The following is a 27336-nucleotide window of genomic DNA, read 5'->3' as shown; positions in this document are numbered from 1 at the left end:
TCCTTTTGTAGTTATGGAGCTCCATACATTTTTTTTCAATTTGTTTTTTTATTTTTCGGCCTCACTGTGTATCACATGAAATCTTAGTTCCCTGATGAGGGAATGAACCCTCACCCCCTGCCTTGGAAGCACAGAATCTTAACCACTAGGGGCCACCAGGGAAGTCCCTGAGTTCCATACATTATTAACACACATTATTGCATTCTCTCTTCCTGGCTCTGAGGTCTATGAGGTTGATGCTGGTTTTACAGATCTGGAAACATACTCAGAGAGGTTGGCCAGTGTCACACAGCTGGTAAGAGGCAGGGCCAGAATCTGAATCTGGACTCATCCAGTGACAGAGCGGTGCCTCGCAGCCCCTTGCACTGCTGTTGCACCTGTCCTGCGTTCAGTGTCTGTCTCCTACCAGGGGGGTGGTGGGCTCTGGAAGGGCCAGGTATTGCTTCTTCCCTGATCTCAGCATCCAATCCAGAGCCAGGCACACAGCAGAGCCTCAGCTGATGGCAGCTCCAAGGCCAGGTAGAGAATATCAGGAGCGGGTTCAGAGGAGGGCACGGTCCCTGCCAGCTAGGGCTCACCCCGGGGCCGGGGTGTGTCTGCACCACCACGGTGGCTGTCATCAGAGACATGCAATTTAGAGCAAGGGCCGCAGCTGTTGTCCTTTTTGGCACAAAGAGCAAAGGGACCAGGGCTGGGCAAATAGGAAAGCGAAGTATAGTCCATCTAAAAAAAAGGGGGGCACTTTTAGGAAACATTGTTTTGAACCCAGCAGATATCCGTTGTCTGTGGTTTGGGAGGAGAACTGTGGAAATGTGAGTTTAGCCAGAATGAAAATTCAGCCCTTTCCTGCAGGCAACATGCTCACAGTCCTTATCTGGGGTGGTTCCTACAGCAGAGAGGCAGACACTGCCCACTCACCCTTAGAGGAAATCATGAAGGCTCACGGGGATTTAGGTGCAAGTTCAAGGTCACCTGACTTTCAAGCCCACTCCTCTTGACTCCCAGATCTTTTCCCCTGAGGCCAGCATGTTTTTCAGTAGGACATCCCTGAATATTGAGAACTGAGCCTAAAAACATCATCCACGGGAGTTGGACATTTTTTAAGGTACAACATCCAATAAAAATTTCAAGAAAACCTCTATTCAATTTTATTGTTTTTCTTTTTCTCCCTTTTAAATCATAAGAATGAACTCAGTTTTGTATAAGAAGAGTAAAAAGGGCTTTCCCACTGTTCAGTGAATTTGATCTTGACTTTAAGTAGACACAATGTGATTGTTATTCTAGATAATAATTATAAAATAACTAGCAATGTCATAGGCTTCCCTGGTGGCTCAGTGGTAAAGAGTCCGCCTGCCAATGCAGGCAATGCAGGTTTGATCCCTGGTCCAGGAAGATCCCCTAGAGAAGGAAATGGTAACCCACTCCAGTATTCTTGCCTGGGAAATCCCATGGACAGGGGAGTCTGGCAGGCTGCAGTCCTTGGGGTCACAAAAGAGTCAGACACAAGTTAACGACTAAACAAGCAATATCATAATAAATAATAATATAAGCAAATAATTTTAAAATAATAAAAGAAAATTATGGGCACTCGCTGTAGATCAGAAGCTTCACGTATTGCTGCATTAAATCCACAAAATAATCCCATGAAGGAACAATTATTACCTCCATTTTTGTTTAGGAGGAAACTGAGATACTAAATTAAATAGCTTGACTGATAGATATGGCCAAGTTTGCTAGTGAGGAACCCAGGGTGCAACATTTAAGGCAGCACTCACTCTCCAGGATCACGTGAGTGCAGAGTTGGCACCTGGGAGGCAGTGCCACCTTAAATTTGGTGTTCCGGGCACCTCACGGGTCCCAAAGGATATGTGAGTTCATTAGGTTGAACAGGCCTTGAAAGGCAGGTGAATTTTAAGAGAGAAGGTGGGAAGCAAGGAGATTTCAGCCCAGGAGAACCATCAGAAGGGTGAAGACATGGGAACAAGGGACTATGGTTTTTGGGTTTGATTTTGCAGAATCACAAATTATCAGATGTTGAAAAACTTTCCTTGAGTTGAGGTTAACTGTGCTAGTCTTAACTATTTCCTTTTTCCTTCCAACTCACCATCCTACCCAGGTGACAAATGTCCTAACACCTGCTCCCCTCCAAAGGATTTGACGGCAGGTATCTCAGGGACCCCTTGTGTGGGGCCCTCAGGGTGATCAGAGGTGGCAAGTGACCCCAGTAACCTGTTATTTCCCATGGTGGCAAAAACAGGCACCCGGGCATTTCAGTTTTGTCTCAGTCTCTCTGGTGGGTTAATTAACGGGCATTTAGCTCCTGGCAGATGTGTCTCACACTCTATTGATAAAGAGAATGAAATCTTGCTTCTCTCACCTGTGGTAAACATAGCATAATCCTGGTTTTGCTTTTTTGACTTCAGAAAAACCCAGAGTAGCTTCTATCTCAATCCTCTGATGACTATAAAGAAATGCTCTGGCTAAGGCTGGGGCCGCTACTGACAAACGGTTGATGGCGAGAAAGGGGGTGAGCCTGACATTTTCAGGATAGAGCACTTCCTATTTCTTTTCTTTTTTAATTTGTATTGGAGTATAGTTACTTTACTATGTTGCATCAGTTTCTGTTGTTCAGCAAAGTAAATGGGCCCTGCAGTGTGGTTGCAGACTAGTGTTTACAGAGTATGGGGCTGGCTCCCCATGGAAGGTCTGGGATTGTTGAGTTGGTGAGCAGTCATGTTGTCATTGTTGTTTAGTCACTAAGTCATGTTCAACTCTTTTCAACCCCTTGGACTATGGCCCACCAGGCTCCTCTGTCCGTGGGATTTTCCAGGCAAGAATACTGGAGTGGGTTGCCATTTCCTTCTCCAGGAGATCTTCCTAATCCAGGGATAGAATCTGAGTCTTCTGCAGTGTAGGCAGATTCTTTACCACTGAGCCACCTGGGACGCGAGCAGTCACATGTTATTATATGTATGACATATGGGAAAATACATATATTTTCACTGGTTTCCTCTGTTCTCTCCAAGCCTTTGGTAAAGTTTTACAGACTGTTTAAGCCTGGGATTAGTGGTGCTTTGACACTCTCTGGGAAGAGTCCATATCAGCTGGGAGCAAAGTTCCTGAGAGTAAGAAATGCCTAAGGAAAGCTATTTTCCTGGCATGGAGAAGTGGTCTTCTCAACAACAGTGGTCTGGAGCCAGACAGCTGGCAGAGCAAACACTGGAGGGATTTGCAGAGCATGGACACATTCCTCGAGGATTTCCAGAAATGCTTGGGGAGGGAGCAGCCCTGGTGTAGGACTGGACTTCCTGTAGCCAAGTGATTTGGAGGAATCCAATTTGGGCTCTCTCAGAATTAGAGCTGGAACATGCAGGGTTGCAAGAAAAAAATTAAAGTTAAATCTGAGAAGTATGTGCTTTGGGGGAGTCAGCGCTTTTTGATTCTCTTGGACCCGAGAAGAGTCTATAACATGTAATGGAATCTAGGTAAATCCTTCTCAACCACACTGGAGCCATGTGAATGGACAGCCTTGGCCCAACAAAGAGAAAGGTTTCCCTGGCCTTTGCTGACCGCAGAACCGACTGTCCTCTCTTGGAAAAGTGGTCCCTAGTCCTGCGGTCCCTCTATATTGCAAGGCAGAGGGCAGAAGTCATGCCTTGGGGGTGGAGGGATACGGAGGAGTGAAAACAGTCAGATGATCTGGAACCTGAAGTTAGATAATCTGAGAAAAGGTGGTGTACAAATGTTGCTATTTTTATTGGCTGAAAGAAGATAAAATGGGCAGAGACCGTCTTCCTGAAATGACTCCAAATTCTCATGTGTGTGTGTGTGTGTGTGTATGTGCTCAGTCATGTTGGACACTTTGCAACCCTGTGGACTGTGGCCTGTCAGGCTCCTCTGTCTGTGGGATTCTCCAGGCAAGAATACTGGAGTGGGTCACCATGCCTTCCTCCAAGGGTTCTTCCCAGCCCAGGGATCTAACCCTAATCTCTTGTGTTTCCTGCATTGGCAGGAGGATTCTTTACCACTGAGCCATCTGGGAAGCCAAATTCTCTATCAGACATTTAAGTGGCCCCAAATCTTGTTTTGGAAGAAGACCAGGCATAAGGAAATAAACTCCATTTCTTTGCCTATGTCTCTGTCTTTCCTATTCTCCCTTGAGCTCTCAAGCTCACCAGCTGAGCCACTGAGTCGTGAGAGCTGCCCATTTGTGCCACACTTTCATGATGGAGCCAGCTGAGAAAGCCTAGGTCCTCTTTGCTCAGTCACTCAGTTGTGTCTGACTCTTTGTGACCACCTGAACTATAGCCTGCCAGAGTCCTCTGTTCTTGAGATTCTTCAGGCAAGAATACTGCAGTGGGTTGCCATTTCCTAATCTAGGCAATCTTTCTGACTCAGGAATTGAAGCCACATCTTTTGTATCTCCTGCCTTGGCAGGTGGGTTCTTTACTACTAAGCACCGTCTGGGAAGCCCAGGTCCCCTTTGAACAGAGTTAACTCCAAGTGAAGATCCCAAGCAAATACTGTCCATTCTGTGAAGGCTGACTTTCACTAAGCGGAGAACAAGGCTGTGGGTGCCCTCCCCCTGGGCTGGTCTCAGCCTGCACCTGAATTCCAGCTACACCCTGTGAACTTGAAGCCCCCAAAGAAATGAATAGGTGCGTGAAGCCGAGAAGGTCAAACACTCCCTGCACTGGGCACCCTCACCCATGGCTGAAGATGCAGGTTGAGGAGACAGAAAAGGAACTCTTCAGCAGGACCCAGAAGAGAATCTGAATCCTGGCTTTGAAAATCATGGGTGGGGGGAGGCCTGGAGCATACAATCAGCTTCCAGGTCAGTTATTAAAACGAGAACGCTACTCTCTGGCATTACTGACATCACAGGAGGGCCATGAGACTCACACCACTCAGATAGTAAGAGAGTTTGTGATCTACAGCATCTTTTTCAAGACAAAGCCTTGATAACTTCTTGGTTACCTGTATATCAATGGGGCGATTGCAGATTTTCCCTGGGTGAGTGACCCCGAGGTCGGAAATTTTCTCTCCACCTTTTGTGTAAGGCACTTGGTCATGTTCAAACCACTCTGTCCACTCCACATCTGGGCAGAAAGCAAAGATCAGGGTTAGGCAAGCAGGGCGCTGAGACTGGCCATGCTGGACACAGCCTCTGAGTACCCTCAGCCCAGTGGGAATCAAATACCATATGTCCAAGCTCTCACCAGGCTGGCTCCCAAAGGCTTGTAATCCATCTGCCAATCTCCCCAACTCCCCCAAATTTTCATTACAAGTGCCTCTTACTGACTATCTTATTTTATAAAAGCAACAGATATTCTTCATTATTGCCAAAAGGAGAAAGATGAGATCCAGCCATGAACCCATTATCCAAGGGTGCTCGTGAAGATTGTTGCTCTCCACGCCACCCTCCATGTCCCTGTGTGTGAGCTCCTTGAAGGCTGACTCCTACTACGGTCTGCATTCCCTGTCAGTGCCATTGCCTGGCACAGAAGAGGCATTCCCTGAGAGGGCACATCCTTCTGGGTTATTCCCCACTGAGCCCGGATTAAAGACAGCTCTCAGCTGCCAACTGAGTTGACACTGAAGCCGTCAAGCGGTCTTACTGGTGGAAAGAAAAATTTTCCTTCTGCAAAGTCCAGACTTTTTAACCCACTCTGGAATTTTACCAAGGGGTCCCAAGCTCCTCACCTTGAACCCACTCGCTGGATGAGGAGACGTTGAAAAGCTCACCGTGCTCTGTCCGGAAGAGTTTGAACACCCGGGCAGCAGCAGAGCCATGGTGTCCTATCAAAGAGGAGATCGGAGGCATCAGCGACCACACAGACCCCCAAATTAATAAAGATGTGATGCTAAGGCAAAGAAAGCCCCCTGCACACTTGGATCTTGAACCACTTCTTCATCTTACTTTTTTTTTTTTTTGGCCACAAGGCATAGCATGTGGGATCTTAGTTTCCTAACCAGGGATGGAACCTATGTCCCCTGCGGTGAAAGCACAGAGCACTAACCACTAGACTGCCGGGGGAAGTCCTCAAAGCATCTTTTTAGATCAAAATATTACTCTTGCTGCTTCTGACCCAGTTCTCATCTTTCCTGTGTCACTTGTTTGGGATTAAACCAATGACAATCTCTTTGAAAATGTAAACATTATCTTAGTGATGGACCTTAAACCAGTATGAACTTTTGCCACTCACGTAACCTGACCATTAAGCAGCTAGTCACTCAACAGTGTGTTGGGAGATGGATCAGCCATGTTCTGGGGAAGGAGAAGGGTATGTGTTTGGTCAAGTCCAACTCTTTGTGATCCCATGGACTGTAGGTCGCCAGCCTGCTCTGTCTATGGGATTCTCCAGGTAAGAATTCTGGAGTGGGTTGGCATACCTTCCTCCTGGGGATCTTCCCAGCCCAGGGATCAAACTTGAGTCTCTTATGTCTCCTGCATTGGCAGGCGGATTCTCTATCACTGCACCATCTGGGAGGAGAGTGGTTCAAAAAGCCTTTGAGCCTATTGGTCAGAAAAACCCAGGGGGGAATGGCCTTTCGCCATTTATTACCATGATACTCGATGTGGTCTTCAACAGAAGAAGAGGGATTTCCTTTCACAGTTAGGAAACTCCAAGGGTGTCTGAAAAAAAGACAACAACAAAAAGTAAAGTTTTCACCTGTCTGAGCCTGTACCGGAGGCAGAGTTAACACAGAGTATCACGGTGAGGCTGTTTGGGGAAATGAGTTCCTGGGCTGGGCTTCCCTTCTCCAAAAGAACAAGAGCCTTTCTCAGCAAGCCCTGGCTTTCCTAACCATCTGAAAGGCCATCTGACCAGCCTGATGTTTGTGGATCCTGAGCCTCTGCAACTCCATTCTGGCAGTAGATGGGGCATGAATCATAAACAAACAAGCCCATAGACCCACATACCACTTGCCAGGCTCAGTGAGGTCCTGAAGCAAGTGCTCTGAGTCCTTCAGGAAAACAAGGAGACATGCTCCAAGGGAGAAAGGTTATTTCTCTCCTACGTTAAGCTCGAGGAAAACTGGGCAGATGTGTCTGAGTCCCCAGAAATCGGCACTGGGCCTTGGGAAGGAAAGAGATGTGTTTTTTCCATGAGGAGTGAAGGAGGAAAAAGAAGGGTCTGATTTTGGAAAGTCGTACACTCTTCTCTCCATTGAAATATGCACTGCTCTAAGGCAGGGAGGTTTTCTTACTCATCTTTATCCAACCTCTAATACCTAAGCCACCCTCTCTCTTAATATGAGCTATCAATAGCTCATATTTGTTTGATTATTTTTGTTTTGATCTCATCTTCAGATCAAAGGTTGGGGTTCATTGAGGTTGGAGATTAGACTGTGTCACACTTGCTTAAAAATCTTTCAATGCTTACTGACTTGGATAAAGGGCAAGCTTCTCGGCACTGAGCAAAAGGCTATCCTGTGCCCACCTTGCCAACTTCATCTCTCTTCCTTCCCCTTCTTGTTCTTTCACATGCCATCATCAATATTTTTATGTCTGCCTTCCCTTGAGAGCTCAAGACTTCCCACAAGACCTCACGACTTCCCGCAAGAACTCAGTATGACTAGTCTCTTCCTGGTGCTTTATTTCAATTTCTGCTCAATAATCACTTCCTGGATGAATGAACTCATGATGGGCCCAAGTCTCAGATCTTCTGCCGATTTTATGTGCTCTGAGTTTGTCATTCAAAGTGGGTCTATACACAAATGAAGGGTAACAATGTAACTCCTGCCTATGTATCTCCTTCACTCACAGAACATATTAAGAGCACCCATCTTGAGCACTGAAGAATTAATGCTTTCAAACTATGGTGTTGGAGAAGACTCTTGAGAGTCTCTTGGACAGCAAGGAGATCAAACCAGTCAATCCTAAAGGAAATTAACCATGAAAATTCACTGGGAGGACTGATGCTGAAACTCCAATACTTCGGCCTCCTAATGCGAAGAACTGACTCATTGGAAAAGACCCCGATGCTGGGAAAGATTGAGGGCAGGAGGAGAAGGGGGCAACAGAGGATGAGATGGTTGGATGGCATCACCAACTCAATGGGCATGAGTTTGAGCAAACTCCAGGAGATAGTGGAAGACAGGGAAGGAAGATAAGCAACAGAAAAGGGAAAATATCAACTTTAGATCACATGGACGTCTAGAGAGGACCCACATGCCTCTCCTCCACTTTTCCTATTATTCCTACACCACCAATTCAAATCAACAGATAGATTAAGAGCTGGAGGCACATTTAGCATCCCCAAAGCTTGTTTCCCTGTCTCTGACACTGATCTCTTTTTTAAAAAGTAATAATACCCAAATATGTTTATTGAACAAACCACATTCTCCCTCACTGAATTGATACTGCCTATATCATACATTGGGGCTTCCCTGGTGGCTCAGCAGGCAAAGAACCTCCCTGCAAGGAAGGAGATATTGGAGATGCAGATTCAATCACTAAATAAGGAAGATCCCCTAGAGGAGGAAATGGCAACCCACTCCAGTATTCTTGCCTAAACAATCCCATGGATAGAGGAGCCTGGCGTGCTGCAGTCCATAGGGTCACAAAGAGTCGGATACACTGAGCGACTGAACAACAATAATGCTTTCCATGGTTCTTGAGAAGAGTTGCTAATGCTCATTGAGTTTTACTCTGTGATACCCACAGTGGCAAATACTTTGCTAATATCATCACCTTTACCCTCCCCAGAGTCCTCTGAGCTGACTCCTGAAATATCCCATTTTACACATCACGGGAACAGTTCAAAGAGTTGGTGAGTCACTTGCATGCCATCACCTAGGAGGAGGTCCAGCCCAGACTCAAGATTCAGGACAAATTGGATGCCAGATCTTGGACCTTCTGCTGAGGTCATATGTAGCCAGTCTCTTTGTGGTTCTACCTCTCGGTGTAGATTAACAAACTGGCCTTTTGGCTTATGTGACAATGAAATAGCAATGCCCTCAGTTTTTATCAACAAAGGAGCTTGTAATACTACAGTGTCATTGTCATCTTTGGCTGCTCAAGTTTCCTGCCCAAATCCTTCCAGAGGGAGTTGCCCATGGGCAGGTGGAAAACGAACCCTGGAACGCGGAGCCCTGCTCCTGCCCAGGGGGACTCCACCCAGTCAGTAAAATTGCTTTGCTCAGAGCCCAGAAGAGCCTCTGGCCTGCCCCCATCTTGCCCATCGTCTGCAGAGTCGAAGGGCGGGGCGTTTCTATCTCCAACAGCCAAGGGAAAGATGATCTCAACTTTCCACTAAACCGAGATCTGATTCAACATGATTCAAAGGTGTGGCTACTGTTGGATAAACCAAAACGCATTTATCTTGATGCCAAAGCGTGCACACCGCCAGAGTCAGGCATGACGCTGCAAACCCAGGCAAACAAAACTTGCCCTGGGGCCCATCAAAGTGCCCCTTCTGCTGGGAGGGTCTTGGCAGGGCAGAGGCACTTCATGTGGTCTCTAAACAGATGTCTGCCAACCCCCCAAGGCACATTATGATCCCTTCGCCAAAGGAAAGGAAAATGACCATTCATTGTACATCTGAGGCACAGTTCTTATCTGCGGTAGATACTCAATTAATATTTAGTAAGTGACTGATTGAATGAATTAGTTTATATAGACAGAGAGCTTTGAAGTTTGAAGAGTGGAATATGCTTGTAAAAAAAACTAGGTTCCCTTTAAAAACAAGTCGTAATACATCCAATGCAGGTGGATGTGTGTGCCTGCATCCTCCAGGGTCACCCTTGAGGGTCACGTGGCCCTGGGGAAACCAGGAAGCAAGTTAGGTAAAGTCTGTCTGGGCTAGTGTTGCTTTAGTGTTCTGGAGCCTGGGAAAGTGATGGAAGTGATGACCGATACCTGAATCCAAGGTGTAGAAAGTGTTTGCTGCCCAGTTTGGTCATCGCCTTCCTGGCCACATCATCCAAATTTCGAGAGCCTTCATCATTCACAGCAACAGAAAGGATCCTGCCATTGGGCACGGCATTTAAATACTGGGCCAGACGCTCACTCTCTTTCTTGGATCTGTAGGTGTCAAATCTGAAAGGGGCAGGGAGAGGGGATATTAATAGTCCTAATAGCAGTGCAAAAAGAGAGCTCTAAGCACCTACCTGTGGTAAGACAGCTAACATGCCATCCAAAATCTCAAGAGTCATGATTTTTAAAGAAAAGAGCTTTTATTACAGCAAAAAAAAAAAATCTGAGACTTGTCAAAGATAATCCATCCTCATGCATATAAAGCAGCTATGAAATGGAGATCTCAAAAAACCCACACCACAGGTGACAAGAATTTACAAAGGAAAGATACAATTTTGTCATGATCCCAACTCTAAATATAAAGCAAATGTATTAAGTATAAAGATTTTGTACAATGACAATGAAAATTCCAAAAGAATTTGTCTTGGAACTTAACAAGCGAAATAGTTCTACAAGGAATCTACAAAAATAAACCACCATGAATAGCCAAGATTTGAGAAAAGGAAAACAAAGGCGGTTAGGGGTTGTGGGTGGTGGGAATGTGTGGATGCTCAGGGGTCCTCAAACTTACTTTTACTTGTTTCTGTAACCTGGTCTGACCCCACCTAGGCCCCTTTCTTCTCCACTGACCTTTCCCATGAAACGTCCACTATAATCCTAGCATATCTCAGGGTCTCATGATCATACCACAAGCTCACTCCTGCCTTCACTCTATCATTCTAACCTTCTCTCCAGCCAATCAAATGCTTACTACCTCCCCACAGCTGATCTAGGTTCTTATTTCTCCGAGTAACCTTATGCAAGTAACCTCCAGGTGACCAGGTCTTAAGTTACCATAGCCTGCATTTCTGTGTGTGTTTAGTGTTTATTAATATTTTTATTCAGACACCTTCAGCTGTCAGATTCTTGAGACCACTGACTCATACTTTACTCAGAGGAGACAAGGAAGGAGCAGGCATCCTGACTTTGGAATCTCCACACCAGCTATCAGTATAACAGCTCATTATCTACTTCAATGATGAATTCAATTTGATTGGCTGCCACAAGTAATCCATATTGTACTACTTAAGAAGCAGAGCTATATCCAGAGAAAACCAGAGTTCAAAAGAATGCATGCATCCCAATGTTCTTTGCAGCACTGCTTACAATAGTCAGGACATGGAAGCAGCCTAAATGTCTATCTACAAAGGAATGGATAAAGAAGATGCGGTATATATACACAATGGAATATTACTCAGCCATAAAAAGGAACAAAACAACACCAGTTGCAGAGACGTGGATGGACCTAGAGACTGTCATTCAGAGTGAAGTAAGTCAGAGAGAGAGAAACAAATATCATATTAGATCACTGAAATGTGGAATCTAGGAAAATGGTACAGATAAACCTATTTGCAAAATGGAAATAGAGACACAGATGTAGAGAACTAATATATGGACACCAAGAGGGGAAAAGGAGTGGGATGAACTGGGAGATTGGGACTGACATGTATACACTACAATGTACAGACTAGATACCTAATGAGAACCTACGATACAGCACAGGGGACTCTACGTGGTGCTCTGCGGTGACCTAAACGGGAAGGAAATCCAAAAATGAGGGATACATGTATACATGTAGCTGATTCACTTTTCTTCACAGTAGAAACTAATACAAGACTGTAAAGTGACTGTAAAAGTTAATAATAAAAACTAAAATAAGAATAAATTGAGAAAAAAGAATAAATTGAATATAATATAATAAAATTTTAAAGAAAGGAGCAGCATCCAGGAGTCAGAGCACAACTGAGTAGACCATTCTCTCTCTTCTGAAGGGAGGAGCTCTCTGATAGCCTTTGTGTCAATCAAGCGTATCCTGGTTGCATTACCCCTGGGTTGAGGATTGCTCCACCCCAGGCCAAGCAGGTGGCTATCACTAGGGGACCCATGGGGGCAATTTAGTGACTCAGGGTCTGGGCAGATTTGAGTTGAATCCCAGCTCCAACACTCCTAAGCCTTGTGATGCTGAGCTCCTCTATCCAAGGGATTCTCCAGGCAAAAATACTGGAGTAGGTAGCCATTTCCTCCTCCAGAGGATCTTCCCAACCTAGGGGTCAAACCCACATTTCCTGCATTGCAGGCAGATTGTTTTTTTTTTTTTTTCACCATCTGAGCCACCAGGGAAGTCTCTGAGCAAATTTAGCCTCACTCAACCTCAGTGCTCTCATCTGTATAACAACAGAATCACCTCCCAGGGCATTTATGAAGATTCAATTATATATAGTGGAGAAAGTGGTTAACACAGGATTTTGCACAAAGTCCAGTGATTGTATTATTGTTACTGATATTCACTGGAGGGCAAGGTGAATGGGCCAGCCTACACCATACCACAGCCAGTTCTTGCTGCCTTCCTGTGGATGCTCATGGCTCCTGCCCTGTTTTTGAGGAATTCAATATCCCCATCCTCCAGCAGCACCCGGACAGCTGTGTCTGCTTGCCACTCCAGCTGTGCCCTTTCTCTCCAAATGACCTGGACTGGCCTCTGCAGGGTCCGGACAAGAAGCCCTGGGGTCAGGTCCAGCCTCTGAAGAGTCTACCAGCTCACACACAAGCCTGGAGAGAGGACAGGGAGAAGAGACTTGCTGTGTCTGCCTCCTGAATATCTCTCCAGTCCATCCACTTCTATCGCCGCTGCTTCTACCTGAATCCTTGCCAGTGACCTCTTTTGCCCAGAACATGTGGAAGCCTCTGAACCACCTCTGCTAGCTTTACTTTTTTAAAAATAATTTTATGTATTTATTTTTGGCTGTGCTGGGTCTATGTTACTGAGTGGGCTTTTAGCTAGTTGCAGGGAGCAGAGGACTACTCTTCATTGCAGTGCACGGCTTCTCATTGCAGGGGCTTCTCTTGTTGAGCACAGGCTCTAGGGAGCTCGGGCTTCAGTAGTTGCAGCTCCTGGGCTCTACAGCAAGTCTCAATAGTTGTGGTGTGTGGGCTTAGTTGCTCTGTGGCATGTGGAATCTTCCCAGACTAGGGATCAAACACATGTCACCTGCATTGGCAGACAGATTCTTTACCACTGAACCACCAGGGAAATCCTGAGCTTTACTTTAGCTCTCCGCACACAATCCACTCTCTACAGAGCAGCCAATTCTTTCAAATTAGATGGTATTCTTCTTGATTTTTTTACTTCTTTTTTATTTATTTAATTTTACAAATTTTTAATTGGTAGATAATTGCTTTACAAAGTTGTGTTCATTTCTGCTGTACAAAAATGCAAATCAGCCATCAGTATATGTTAATGTATATATAAGGAATCTAGAAGAATGGTACTGATGAGCTTATTTGCAGGGCAGGAATAGAGATGCAGATGTAGAGAATGGTCTTGTGGACACAGCAGGGGAAGGAGAGGGTGGGACGAACTGAGAGAGTAGCACTGACAGACACATACTCCCATATGTAAACCAGAGAGCTAGTGGAAGCTGCTCTTCAGGGGGTCAGTGTGGTGATCTGTGATGACCGAGAGGGCTGGGATGGGGGAGGGGGAGGGAGGCTCAAGAGAGAGGGGATAATGTAAATGTGGTGGTTTAGTCGCTAAGTTGTGTCCGACTCTTACAACCCCATGGACTGTAGCCTGCCAGGTTCCTCTGTCCATGGGATTCTCTAGGCAAGAATACTGGAGTGGGTTGCCATTTCCTTCTCCATAGTTATGGCTAAATCAGATCATTTTTGTCTTAAAGCACTTTGGTGGCTTTGCATTCTGCTAAGAATAAAACCCACCTCCTCACTGGGCCTCCCAGGCCGCACACTTGCCTCTGCCTGAAACTCCATCATTGCATGTCACTTCCATCACTCTCTGCCCTCCCACCTCTCTGCTGGCCCTTCCGTCCTATGAACATCACGCACTTTCTCAGCCCTGGTCCTTGCACTCGCTGCTCTCAGTCTTGAACAATCATTCCCTGACTCAGCCTCACCCCAAAGTCCTCGGCTCCAATGTCTCTTGTTTACACTAGGCTCCCTGACCACGTGATGTAAGATGACTTCCCTGAGTTACTCTGCACCACCTATGTCTTCCCCCTAATTACCGATGATCCCAGCCTGAAACTATGCTGTGTGAACATGTGCATGTGTGTGTGTGAATGTGCCTGTGCCTGTTCAATTCAGCTTCATGAGGCAGATGCCTCGGGAAGGAGAGACCTAACTCCTTGAGATCAAGGATTTCTGTTTTGCTCACAGCTCAGCACCCTGAGTGGCCTCTGGCTAGGACACACATCCAGTAAGTGTGTGTTGAATGAATGAGTGAATGAATGTGTTGATGTGAAGGTAAACCTTACCTGTCAGAATGGATGACTGTTCCTGATTTGGGGTCAATGACATGGACAATGACTCCACGGTGACCCCAGCTCCTTTCAAAAAAATAGCCTCCCTCTTCCAGGCCACCCGGGTGAAGAGTCTTGTTCAGAAACGTCCAGGAGACCTTCTTCTGTCCATGCAACTCAAGGGTACCTCCTCTGTCGACACCAATGTACTTGAGGCCAAAGTAGGGATCTAGCTGAATGCCATCATCAGCCCTATGAGAGAAAGCGGCTCTCTGTGGTCGGCCAACATCTCTGTTTAGTGGCTGCTGAGCCCAGAGGTGATGGCACTGCTGCTGCCTCCCACTGTGGCCACTGTAGAACCAATCACACCTGGTGACCGCCCAAGATCAGTAGACATAGTATGAGCAACCAAGATAGTCCCAAGCCAGAACAAAATGAGTCCAACAGGCCAAGCAGAAATACTCATCAATAGTCAACATGTTGGCACTTCTTTCCAGGTCTAAGTGCATTATATTTTGGTTCATATCAGATGTGGAATCACCTGGACAACTATTGCATACCCTGTGTATTCTTGGCTACTGCTTCTGAGAACTTTCAATTGCTTAGTGATGGAGCATAGCCAGAGGCAAATACTGCCTGGAATTTTTCTTTATCTTGTCCATCAGAGCCTATTAATAAACATTCAAAGAGACTCCCTGAGCCACGACATGATTAGAAAGCAACTGAAAGGGGGGCAGGGGTTTCTGTAACTTAAGTCCAGACCTGAGCCACAGTAAATAAAATACCTCGTGTACCTCTCCAACTCACCCAAATTGCCAGTGTCTGTCTTGCTCGTGATTGTGATCTGGCAGGATGTAGTGATAATTCCTTTCTTGCACAAAAGGCTTGCTGTCTCACCTTCCTCTTTTCTATGGACATTCTCCCCCGCATCAGATCCAAGGGTGGCATGGTATCCACAGTAGCATGGGGACCATCTACCCACCTTCCATACAAAACGATGCTGAAATTGCCCTGGAAAGGGCAGAGGGCACTCCCAGCATGCAGCTCTCCTCCGCTGTCAATCAGGATGTGCCGGGTACGCAAAACAATGGCCTCATCTTGGTCTTTAATGACTAGCTTTCCTGAAGAGGTAGGAATGGAGTGAGGTTGAAGAACACAAGTGTTAGTGATGAGATTCTAGCAGAGAAAAGGGCAGACCTCCTGAGCCCCCCATCTCCTTCAGGCAGGCAAGAAGGCCTCCTTCATGTACTTCTGTTTGCTGTGCCTATGATGTTTACTTTTCTCTCTGTCTTGTGATGGGTAAATATTGCCTGCTTGGTTTGTTGCCTTCACTGTGTGCTCTGCCTTCAATGAGTAAGCATCTGAAAGTCAGATAAGCAGAACTGCTCAGAGCACCAATAAGGAGTTTCCTCTATAAATGCTTCTTTCATTAAGATTGGACTCTGACAAGGCATTCCTTAAGTGCTCAGAGTTGATGGTTATCTCCAACCACCAGATCCTCTGACTTGAGCTCTAAGCATGTGACATTTGTTTTGTCCATCTAAAGTTATGGCAACCTGCATCTATCTGCTGGGCTCTGAGGCAGCAGACCAGAGAGATGGGACAGGGAGTATGAGGGAAGGAGATTGGCTTACCTCCCTCTGAGATGCGGATGGAGTAGACCGTGGCAGAAGAGGTGAGCAACAGTGCTCTGCCCTGGCCTATATACACATAGTGGGCTGGGTCATGGCCAGGATTCCAGGGTTGCAACTCAGGCCACTGATCAGGGCACTCAGCTGACCCTGCCAAGTACAGAGAGGTGTCACTGCCACCATCCACCAACCTCCCCAGCAAGGATGGCACAGATCATGGGGTGGGAGGGGCTATCATGCACTTTCATGGCTCTGGCCTCCTCCCTACCAGAGCTAAAATCAGGGCCTTAGAGAGAAAAGAGAACCCCTGACATAGGATCCCTGGGATTTATCCCATGCCCTTCATTAGTTCATCATGCATTTTCTGTGAACTTCCTTCTTCTGGGCTCAGTTTTTCCGTTTATCAAATGAAGGGTAGACCAGATGACTCCTCAAGATATTCCAGGATCTAAAGTTAGACAGTGATATACCTAGATTACTTGTATTCCAAGGCATCCTTTCCCTTGGAAAGAATGTTTGAAAAGTTGGCAAAGCCCTTTCCCCTTCTGCATGAGAATGTGACTTTTAGTTAATTTGCTCTCCCTGTTTCCCTGGAAACCTGAGAAAGATGGTATTCTATAAACTGTGCTACCAAGCAACATTAATTATAACAAAAGTGACCCCTGATTAGTCAGTGACATCTAAACCAGGAACTATGAGGTACAGTGGTAAAGAATCTGCTGGCCAATGCAGGAGATACAAGAAATGCATGTTCAGTCTCTGGGTTGGGAAGATCCCCTGGAGAAGGAAACGACAACCCACTTCAGTCTTCTTGCCTGGAGAATCCTGTGGACAGAAGACCCTGCAGGCTACAGTTGAGGGGGCTACGAAGAGTCGGACATGACTGAGTGACTGTGCACACACACAGTCATTATATTTGTAACAATCCTGCTGGAGATGTCGTACTATGGGCTTCCCTGAGTTCAGGGACTCTGATAACTGGGCACATCCCACACGGCAACCCTGAAAGTTATATCTATGGAGTTGCTATAAGAGATACTGGCTCTGATGGGGCAATTCCATACCTGTCCAATGATGGCCTTGTTTCCTATCACCTAAGGAGCTGTTACCTGGGAAACCAAAGAAGATAACTTCTGGGAGGCTTGTGGGATGTTACTAAGACCACTCCAATGAAAGAGGAGTGCCTGATGAAACACCAATGGCAGGTGGTGTTTCTGTCCTAAACCCGTCAAAGTTAGCCTGATGCTGAGCATGGCCTGCAAGATTCCCTGGTGCCTCAGCAGTAAAGAAACTGCCTGCAATGCAGGAGACATGCATTTGACCCCTGGGTTCAGAAGATCCCCTGGAGGAAGGACATGGCAACTCAGTCCAGTATTCTTGCTTGGAGAATCCCATGGACAGAGGAGCCTGTCAGGCTACAGTCCATAAAGTCACAAAGAGTCAGAGTCAACTGAACCAAGTGAGCACACATGCATAAGCACGGCCTGTGGTAGCCTCGTGAGTCTGAATGTTTAGCTGAACTCAAAATGCCCATGGTGGGTGTTATACTGAAAATAGAAGCACTGGGAGGAGTCCCTCCTTCTACTGCTCAGAAGGATCTATACCCCAGTGGGGTACCATGTATGGTGAACAGAGAAGACTGTCTCAGAAACAGGGAGACTCTCCCTGGACAGCAGTGGAAAGCCCAAAGGGAAAGCGATCAGAAGAGGCCACGGACAAAACAAGATGAGAATGTTTGCTCAATGTCCTCTTTTTTTTCTCTCATTAGGAATTAAGTTGTGAGCCTGAAACAGTAGATTTTTAAATAACTGTGGAGGGGATGGAGGAGCGGGAAGGTGTGTGTGCATGCTAAGTCACTTCAGTCTTGTCAGACTCTGCCACCCCATGGAATGTAGCCCACCAGGCTCCTCTGTCCATGGGATTCTCCAGGCAAGAATGCTGGAATGGGTTGCCATTCCCTTCTCCAGGGGATCTTACCAACCCAGGGATCGAATCTGGGCCTCCTGCATCCCAGGCAGATTCTTTACTGTCTGAGCTACCAGGGAAGCCCATGATCTTATGTGCTGTATCTTAATGCACCAGATCTTATGCCAAATCAGGAAGGGAACATGAAGGTCAGGTGGCTCCCAGACATCAGGCTGGCTGGCAGCTGCGTGTTTTTTGTCTGTTCCACCCCACCCTGAGTGTTTGATAAAATTTCAATTGGTTGCCATCCTTTAACAAGTAGAGAGCTTTTATACAAAAGTCTGTATTTCTGGATTCTCTTAAAAATTCAATAGACCCTGCAGTAGGTGCCCCCCTCTTCCCACGTGGGGGCCATTGGCCAGGACTGAGAAGTGTGAGTTCCTTAAGAGGGGCCTGCATTCTACAGGTGACCACATCTCTACCTGGCCAGCTTCACTGCATTGCATCACATGCCTAGCACCTGTAGACACTGAATTTGTAACTCCCAAGGCTGCCTGATGAAACCAAAGCACAGGATAAGACCTGCCCAGAGTCACTGAGTTAGCAGGGTCAGGCCAGAACCCCGTGGCCCTGACCCCGCCCCAAGGCTCCTGCTCCTGGCCCCCAGACCCTTGCTTCCAGAAGTGGCTACGCCTTCTTTGTTGACAGGCAGAGGCCCAGATACTGTGCAGTGGCTTACCCATGGATGCGGTACCAGGAAAGTGGGCCAGGATGAACCAACCGATGGTCAGCATCACCCTAAAGGAGACGTCCGGCCTGTGAGCAGCTCCCATCCTGGCAGAGTGCTCCCTGAAACAGAAGCACATGGAGTCAGATCTGCAAGCTTGCCAGGCTGGAGTCAGTGTATGGGGCAGACACACACAGAGACACACAGGGCACGTGCACACACAGAGGCCAAGCCAGCATGGGCACCCTCCAGCCAACCAGTGCCGAGTCCTCAGCTGCCATGACTCAGGATTGAGCAGATCGGGGCATGCCAGCCCCGTCATCCACCTCCAGATGGTGTCCTGCAGCTTAGAGACCCAGTGACGGATGGAATATCATCCTTGGTGCTTGAGTTCGCTACCCTCCAGAATAAAGCTTTATTTTTTCTTCTTCTTAGGTTAAAAAAGAGAGAAAACCAAAAAACACTCCCACTGAACATGTGCTGGAAAATAGATGCCATTAACTTCCTGTGTGATTGCAGCTGATTTGATTAACCTCTCTGGGCTTCAGTTTCCTAATCTGAAAAACGAGACTGTGGACTAGCTGATTTCTAATGTTGAGAGTCCCTTGGACTGCAAGGAGATCCAACCAGTTCATCCTAAAGGTAATCAGTTCTAAATATTCATTGGAAGGACTGATGCTGAAGCTGAAATTCCAATATTTTGGCCACCTGATGCAAAGAACTGACTCATTGGAAAAGACCCTGATACTGGGAAAGATTGAAGGCAGGAGGAGAAGGGGACAACAGAGGATGAGATGGTTGAATGGCATCACCGACTCTATGGACATTAGTTTGAGTAAACTCCGGGAGTTGGTGATGGACAGGGAGGCCTGGCATGCTGCAGTCCATGGAGTCGCAAAGAGCTGGACACAACTGAGTGACTGAACTGAATTGACTGAATGTTAGTCTGTGCTTCTAAAACAAGTCTTGATGATAATATTGCAATCTTAAATAGGATGCCTGTGTATTATAAACCCTTTTAATATTACCCATCCAAGAGGAAGGCAGGGCAGAGATAGTTAATTGTCCCCTAATATCCATTTTCCCTAGAAAAGAATCCCTGTGTTTTGTCTGGGCACACAGCCACCTAGAATAAAGGCTACCTTCTTCAGTCTCTGGAATTGTTTTAGCCAATATGGCAAAAGTACAGTGTGTGAATTCCAGGATATGTCCTCACAAAAGGTGGGAAGCCTTTCTCCATGCCCCTCCACCTCCTGCTGGCTGGAATATGGATATGATGGCTGGATCTTTAGCAGCTATCTTTGGCCACATAGGTAGTAAGAGCCATGTGCTAAAGATGGTAAAGCAGAGAGTAAGAAACTAGGCTCCGACCCCGTGGAGAATTGAAACAGCCCTAGACTCTGGATTTATTTTTCTGTGTGACAAATTAAATTAATTTTATTTCATTTCTATTTTATGAAAGCCACTTTTTTTTTTCCTTTTACTCAGACAGAAGCTGACTATCGGAATTTGTCTAGGTAATCCTCAAGACAGGAACTTAAAAAAAAAAAAAAAAAAGATGCGTGATGCCCCTTTCAGAATATAACACTCTCGGAGAAAGATCTCCGTCCTCGAGTGCTCTGTTGCACACTAGAGTATGTAAACGAGGCTGGGAGAGCAGCCTGCTCCCGCTCCCCTGGCCATGTCCTTAGATCCTCCCCAGAGCCTGAAAACAAACAGATATTCTCCCACACAGAGGAACAGGCCAGATGTCTCTCATGCTACCCAGGCTCCTGCCTCTGAACCAGCTCAGGGATAAACCTGATCATCCCTGACCTCCCAGCTCCAGGTGAAGTGCTTTGTGTGAGTTCAGTGAGTCGGAGTAAGCAGGAGGGTCTGAGACAGAGCGCCCTGGCCTTGAGCCTGGTCTCTCCTGCACAGGTGCACTGGGGAGGCTGGGGGAGGGAGGCACAGTGCTCTCAGCATCAATGTCCACGGTGTCCTCCTGGCAGGCACCCTGTCTGGCCCTGGCCTGACCTGGAGAGAACAACAGGACCCATTCTAGTTGCCTCAACAGAGCCACTGAAGTGGGGCATCAAACGGTGCCCTTCTCCCAATGGCCCCCAGAAAAGGAGTGTCTGTTTGCACGCTTTTGCAAGAGAAAGAAGGGGATGCTGGGGACAGGAGTGTCTTGTGGTCCTCAGGGAAAGCCAGGGCCCAGTTCTCAAGCCTACACCTGTTCAAAAAAACCAAAACTGACTTGTTCTTTGCTGCTAAGAAGCCCCAGGATCGCCTGGGGCTTCATGAACCTGAACTTCAGGTCATGAGCTAGGAGAGGAATGTGGCCGGCACTGAGCAGGGTGGTGCCTAGGGGATGGGAGGCAATCTGGGTGTGGGCACTCCTCCAACCTTAACTGCTGGGTGACCCTCACCCAGGAATGTGCTTCTCTGGGCCTTGACTCCCCATGGGATACAGGGACTTGTGGCCCTGACACCTTCTGATTACAGCCTAGGTCATTTCAGAGACAAAAATTGTCAGTTTCAGGATGGATGTAAAAACAATTCCACCTGGCAGGGTAATGCTCAAAACCTTTCTCCTAACGTGAAACAGATCTGCTGTGTCTGAAGCACTGGAGGCAGAGGGAACCGCACCCCTCCCCCGCCCCGCCTCAAAGAGCTCGTGACCCCACATTGCTCGGGGAAGGGTGGGGTGGTCCTCCAGGCTTTTGTGCCCCCTGAGTGGCTTCCAGGGCCCTGAGCACAGAAACATGGAGAAAGGTCCCGTTGATATGCATCCCAAAGGTTCTCAAATTTCACTTGGGACCTCTTCCCAAGGGGAGGAGGCCAGCTTTTCCACTTGGCCGCTGAAAGCTCTCTGGCAGCGGGAGCTGGACTCGGCTTCTCCAGCTGGCAAGATAGGGTCTGGAAACGGTGCCCAGCTGCGGAAGGCCTGGGAAGCACACAAGTTGGCTAACAATGCTAGAAGCTTCCTCAGGGAGCTGCTGGCTGGAGCCTGGCTGGGTCCTGCTGGTCGTGAGCTGGCCCCTTCCTTGCAGGGCACGGTGAGAGTCGTGTGCAAGAGGAACGACCGGCACTCCAGGCCACTCTGCTTCACAAGGCTTCACAATAACAAGCTAAAGGTTTCCAGAAGCTCGGCTCCCCCACTCTATCCAGCTGTAGCTCCGAGTGTCTGCCAGGCCTCCCAGGAACGCGGAGGGGCAGGGCGTCGCCTGCCCCTGGCTGTCTCTGCCTCTCCTCGCTGCCATCACTCGGCCCGGGCGGGGGCTCTATTCTTCCTCCAGCTGCCCTGGGGTAGTAGAAGCCACCACCTGAAGGAGAAGAGGAACACGGGGTTATTCGAGCCTCCACAGAGACCCCTGAACCCCCAGAGGAGCAGCATTAGCAGGTCCACGCCCCACAGCATCCCCGCCCCCGAGGGGAGGCAGGCCCTTGCTGCCTGCAGAACCTGCAGCCTGCAGAAGCCAAACTCTCTTCAGGGATTACCATGAAGAGAGTGAGGAGAAGGAGGTGGGGTAGGCTCAGTGTAAGTGCTGAGGGGTGGGGCCCGGGGTGGGGGATGGGGAGCGGGAGAGAGTGTGTGGGGGGAGGTGCAGTAGGGCTGCAGGGGGACCTGGAAGCTGGTTTGGGCGATGGGACAGCACAGGGACAGCCGTCACTCTCTGTCACATCTCACCAAGGCGAGTCTCATTTTCCTCAAACCTAGGCTCAGCTCAGACCAGCAAGACACTGTGGGGACATGGAGCACAGGCCCCAGAGGCCTCCAGGCCAGTCATGCAGCTCAAGATCAGGAAAACCATTTGACCACTCAGGCCTTGCTTTTTTTAACCCGTAAAACTGAAATAATGCCTCTTAAACTCCAAGGTCATTTTGATCCTCACCTGAGGATCAAACGAGAGGCTCTATAGAAGATAGTAAAGCTCTGGGCCTGACCTGTGGTCAGTACGCAAGTGGTGGGAGCTGCTGGTATGAAGGATGCTTGCTACCAAGGGAGAAAGAGTCTGGGAGATGAACTCTAAGAACCTGCTCTGAGTTCTAGCTCTCAACAGCCATGTGACCTTAGATAAGTCGTTCAACCTCTCTGGGCCTTAGCTGTCTCATTTTTAAAATGGGAACAATAATACTACCAAAAACCAGGAGGGTTTTCCTGGTGGTTCAGATGGTAAACAATCTGCCTGCAATGTAGGAGACTGGGTTTGATCCCTGGGGTGGGAACATCCCCTAGAGAAGGAAACGGCAACTCGCTCCAGCATTCTTGCCTGGAGAGTCCCATGGACAGAGGAGCCTGGTGGGCTACAGTCCATGGGGTCACAGAGAGTCAGACATGACTTAGCGTCTAAACTACCACCACCACCAAGCGACTTGCCAGTTAGCATCAAGCTCACAGAATGTAGGAGTTGATGGGATCAGAGACCCTTTCCAGTCAGCCCTTGGCTGTGCAGCTGAACCATGTGGAGAATTTGTTAAAATGCGGATTCTCATTCCGTGGGTCTGGGGTGGGATCTGATTCTGCATTTCCAATCAGCTCCCAAGCGAGGCTGCCTCTGCTGTTGGGCTGTGGGCCATGCTTTGAGTAGCAAGGATCTCATGCAGTCCTACCCTCCCATTTTACAGATGAGTAAACTGAGATCCACAGTGCAGAAGATTGTTGCTTATAATCAGGAGCAGTAAATGGATCAGAGAATTGCCATCTGACTCCAAATAATGGGGCACATGCCACCTTCCCGGACACCCTGCTTGTTTGGGTGGAAAGGGAGAGGTAAGACTGGGTCCATTTCTGTTTTAGCCCCTGTTTCGACTGGGGCATTGCTTTTAGTCACAGTTTGGATAGTAAACACTTGCCTCAGGAACCCTTTATACTTCCATAAAATCTTAAAATTATCTTCCCCAAACAAAATACCTCCTCTGAGAGGGGAAATCCCCAATGGGGAGCCACCTGCAGAGCCAAAGAGGAGAGTTTCTTGTGATGAGAGAACTTCACCATCACAGACCACTCCCATCCCCAAGAATATCTGAACAAATCCTGTCAGGTCCTGCTGTGGCATCACACCCAGATCTCTCATCTCATCACCAAATTGGCTGGTAGCGTCAAAGCCTTCCACCATCACAGCGGTAGGAAGGCAGGTCTGTAACCAGTCTCCCCTCCTGTTCATGTAACACACATGGTCTATGCATCCCACAAGTGGGCACTGCACTGGTCCTGGTGGAAAAGGAAGTGAGATCCCTGCCCCCACAGGGATCCCGAAGTCCCATCAGCCTCTGCATCAGGCATCGCAGTCTAAATGATGAGCCTGACTCTTCTGCAAACCAGATGTTCCCTAATGAAGAGTTCCTCAATGACTTATTGGAGATTAAACACTGGAGTAAACAACTGAGCCACATTGACATATCTAACTTGCCCTTTGGTTTAGAGCTAGGCTGTCCAATACACTAGCAGCAAGTCATGTGTGGCTATGGACATTTAAATTAAAATCAGACAGTTAAGACTCAATTCTTTGGTCATGCTAGGCACTTTTAAGAGTTTGATCACCACTGGTAGCTAGTGGCTACCAAAAGGTAAAGAATCTACCAGCTACTGCAGGAGAGGCAAGATATAGGGGCTTGATCCCTGGGTCAGGAAGATCCCCTGGAGGAGCAAATGGCAACCCACTCCAGTATTCTTGCCTGAAGAAACCCATAGACAGAAGAGCCTGGCAGGCTACAGTCCATGAGGTCGCAAAGAGAGTCAGACACAACTTAGCTACTAAACAACAGCAACCATGTTGGGTGCATGGATCTACAACATTTCCATCATTGTAGAAACTTCCAATTTAGAGCCTCGATACTCAGAGTGGTTTAGAAGATCAAACTAGAGCAAGCTTCAAGAAGGTTCAGAGCAACAGTTTTTATGGTGGCATCCTTGACTCCACCTTTTAGAAGCTCAGATTCTTAGCCCCACTGCAGACCTACTGACCAACTGATTCAAACTCCAGGGGTGGGCCAGCCATCTGTTTTAACAAGCCCTCCAGGGATTCTGATGTTGCTCAAGAACCACCAGTTCAGAGAACAACTCAGTCCAGAGACACTTGTCAACCACCAGTTAAGTGTCAACCTCAGGAATGCTTAACAGTGCCTTGGCTGAGCATGCAGGCTGTGTGACAAGATCCAAATTTAAGCCTCAGATCTCCCATTTAGGAGCCGTGGGTGAACGTTGCCATTCATTTAACCATAAAGCCTCCATTTCCTCAGCTGTAAAATGGGGGACTCCTTGCAGCTTCCTTTCAAGGTTACTAGACGGATAGAGAGATACAGGGACAGTGAGTGGTCTGCTGGACTGTAAGCTGCCATATGTCAGTTTATCACCATCATTCCTGTCTGGTTTCCATTCAATGCCTGATGCAGCCAATCATTGGCTTGACTTACTAAATGGGATTTTTACCTCTTTGACTGACAGATGGGTAGGGCTATGCCATTCCCTGAGAGGTACCGCTACACAAAAATGCTTTCTCAAAAGTTCAACACAGAGGACTTTACATAGGAAACTCCAGCCCAGTGGAGTGACGTGTTTATGGAGCTGGGGGAAAAAACACAAATTTGACCTAGTGGACGTCCCACCCTGGGCCCTGGGCAAAAGTTCTGCCTGGACAATGTGAAGTGTGGCAAACAGGCAGGCCAGAGTCTTGGGTCCTGAAATAGCTTTCTTATTAGAAAAAGTATGAGGGGCTTCCCTGTCAGTCCAGTGGTTAAGAATCCGCCTTCCAATGCAGGTGGCGCAGGTTTAGTCCTTGGTTGGGGAATTAAGATCCTACACATGCGACTAAGAGTTCTCATGTCACAACTTAAGACCCTGAGCGCCAACTAAGACCCAGCTTAGCCAAATAAGTAATTATTATTATTTTTTAAAAGATTTTTGGCAAGGTAAGGGAGATGGCTGTCCCCTCTGAGACCCAGGAGGAGGAAGTCCTCTGGGTTGGTTGTTGGGTTCATGTTTTATTTCACAAGGGCTTGGCTTATGGCTCAGATTCAAGCAAAACAGAGCTCCCAAAAGGGAAGAGGAGGGAGACAAAAATAAATAAATAAAAGATGACTTATTGACACTGCCCAGTATTAAATTACCACTCTTCTGAAAGATTCCATGGATGAAGACACAGCACCTGTGGGGTGAGGGGGTCTATTGGGAAGGTGGCAAAGGGGGAGAAGGAAATAGTACTCAAAGCAGATCTGTGTGGGACTCCCCTGGCAGTCCAGTGGCTAAGTTTCCCCACTCCCAATGCAGGGGGCCTGGGTTGGATCCCTGGTTCAGGAACTAGATCCCACATGCCACAACTCAGAGTTCACATGCTGCAACTAAAGATTCTGCATGCTGCAACTAAGACCTCGCACAGTCAAATAAATATTTAAAAAAAAAAAAAAGAAAGCAGACTTGTTCTTGGTCCCAGACTGTTACACCAACTTCCTGCTGACCCCTGATGGACTCGAGCATGCTCTGTTAATTCCTTGACTAAAATGTTTTTTCTCTACCACCATGCTTCCAGCTGCCACACTTGACCTTTGGAGATTGGCGGTTTGTTTTAGGTTTCCCTTTCTACCTCCCCTGAGGAATTCGCCCCTGGCCCTGAAGTCTACCACAATTGCTTCTTCCTCTTCATCCACAGCTTACTGATCAAACCTTTCTTTAAATTCTCTCATTCTATCTTTGGAGCACCTCAATGTCTTCCACACTGGGCTACAGGCTCCTGAAAGGTGGCCACTACATAAACCCATTTTTCTTTCCTACAACCCAGCACACAGTGAACAATGAGTAAATGGCTTTGCCCAGAGATTACTGGAGGAACAACCCACTTGGCAGTTTGCCTGCTCTGCGACTTTGGGCTCTGTGTCCAATGCTCTCTGAAAAAACAGGTGGGAGTGCTGAAGCAGAAACTGGAGGCACTGAACAAGCCAACATGTTTTTAAATTATAACTCTTTTTCAAAACATCCTTTTAAGGCTTGCCCTCAATTGAGGAAAAAAAGAGTAACTTCCCTCTTAAAACTGGTTTTCTCTTTTTTAAACCTTTTTATTTTGTATTGGAGTATACCTGATTAAGGTCTTCCCAGGTGGTGCTAGTGGTGAAAGAACTCGCCTGCCAATGCAAGAGACTTGAGAGACACAGGTTCAGTCTCTGGTTTAGGAAGATCCCTTGGAGGAGGGCATGGCAACCCACTTCATTATTCTTGCCTGAAGAATCCCATGGACAGAGGACCCTGGTGGGCAACAGTCTATGGGGCTGCAAAGAATCAGACATGACTGAAGCGACATGCACAGCTTATTAACAGTGCTGTGACAGTCTCAGGTGGACAGCGAAGGGACTCAGCCATACATACACATGTGGCCATTCTCCCCCAAACTCCCCTCTCACCCGGGCTGCCTTATGACATTGAGCAGAGTTCCCTGTGCTCTACAATAGGCCCTTATTGGTTAAAACTGGTTTTCTCCCCTATGATCATGGAGGAAGTCAGATTACTGATATGGGTGCTTCTCCCAAGACTCACCAAGTCCAAGGCCAGCCTGCCTCTGCCACTGCCTGAGGTGCCCAGAGGCTGCAGCCAAGGATCCTGGCTTCTTCCAGCAAACCCAGAGCTCTCTGGAGAGGGCAATGCCTATTCTAAACGTAACCCAGGACTTCCTTGGTGGTCTGGTGGTTAAGACTCCAGGCTGCCAATGCAGGGGGCATGGGTTCCATCCCTGGTCGGGGAACTAAGATCCTGCACACCATGTGGCATGGCCAAAAGATAAAAAAATAATAATAATAACCCAAGTGTCCTGGTGTCCCAGTTCT

General features: G+C 47.5%; 1 protein-coding gene across 2 annotated transcripts in view; it reads right to left on the bottom strand.

The window, feature by feature from the left end:
• The window catches only part of CEMIP (cell migration inducing hyaluronidase 1), a 160606-nt gene that overhangs the window by 52364 nt on the left and 80906 nt on the right, over positions 1-27336 (bottom strand). The window contains exons 2-9 of one of the 2 annotated variants that reach the window (XM_061158852.1): positions 18553-18662; positions 15912-16058; positions 15260-15398; positions 14293-14529; positions 9866-10045; positions 6567-6637; positions 5704-5799; positions 4978-5099 (exon numbers count right to left, since the gene is read on the bottom strand). In XM_061158852.1, coding sequence (XP_061014835.1) covers positions 4978-5099; positions 5704-5799; positions 6567-6637; positions 9866-10045; positions 14293-14529; positions 15260-15398; positions 15912-16058; positions 18553-18646 — 1086 coding nt within the window. In that variant the 5' untranslated portion in view covers positions 18647-18662. Of the gene's footprint in view, positions 1-4977; positions 5100-5703; positions 5800-6566; positions 6638-9865; positions 10046-14292; positions 14530-15259; positions 15399-15911; positions 16059-18552; positions 21182-27336 lie in introns of those variants that run through there. The other variant, XM_061158851.1, reaches the window with a different exon arrangement.

The sequence above is a fragment of the Dama dama genome, chromosome 13 (assembly GCF_033118175.1).
Source record: "Dama dama isolate Ldn47 chromosome 13, ASM3311817v1, whole genome shotgun sequence".
NCBI lineage: Eukaryota > Metazoa > Chordata > Mammalia > Artiodactyla > Cervidae > Dama > Dama dama.
This window is presented reverse-complemented; position numbering and strand designations above follow the sequence as displayed.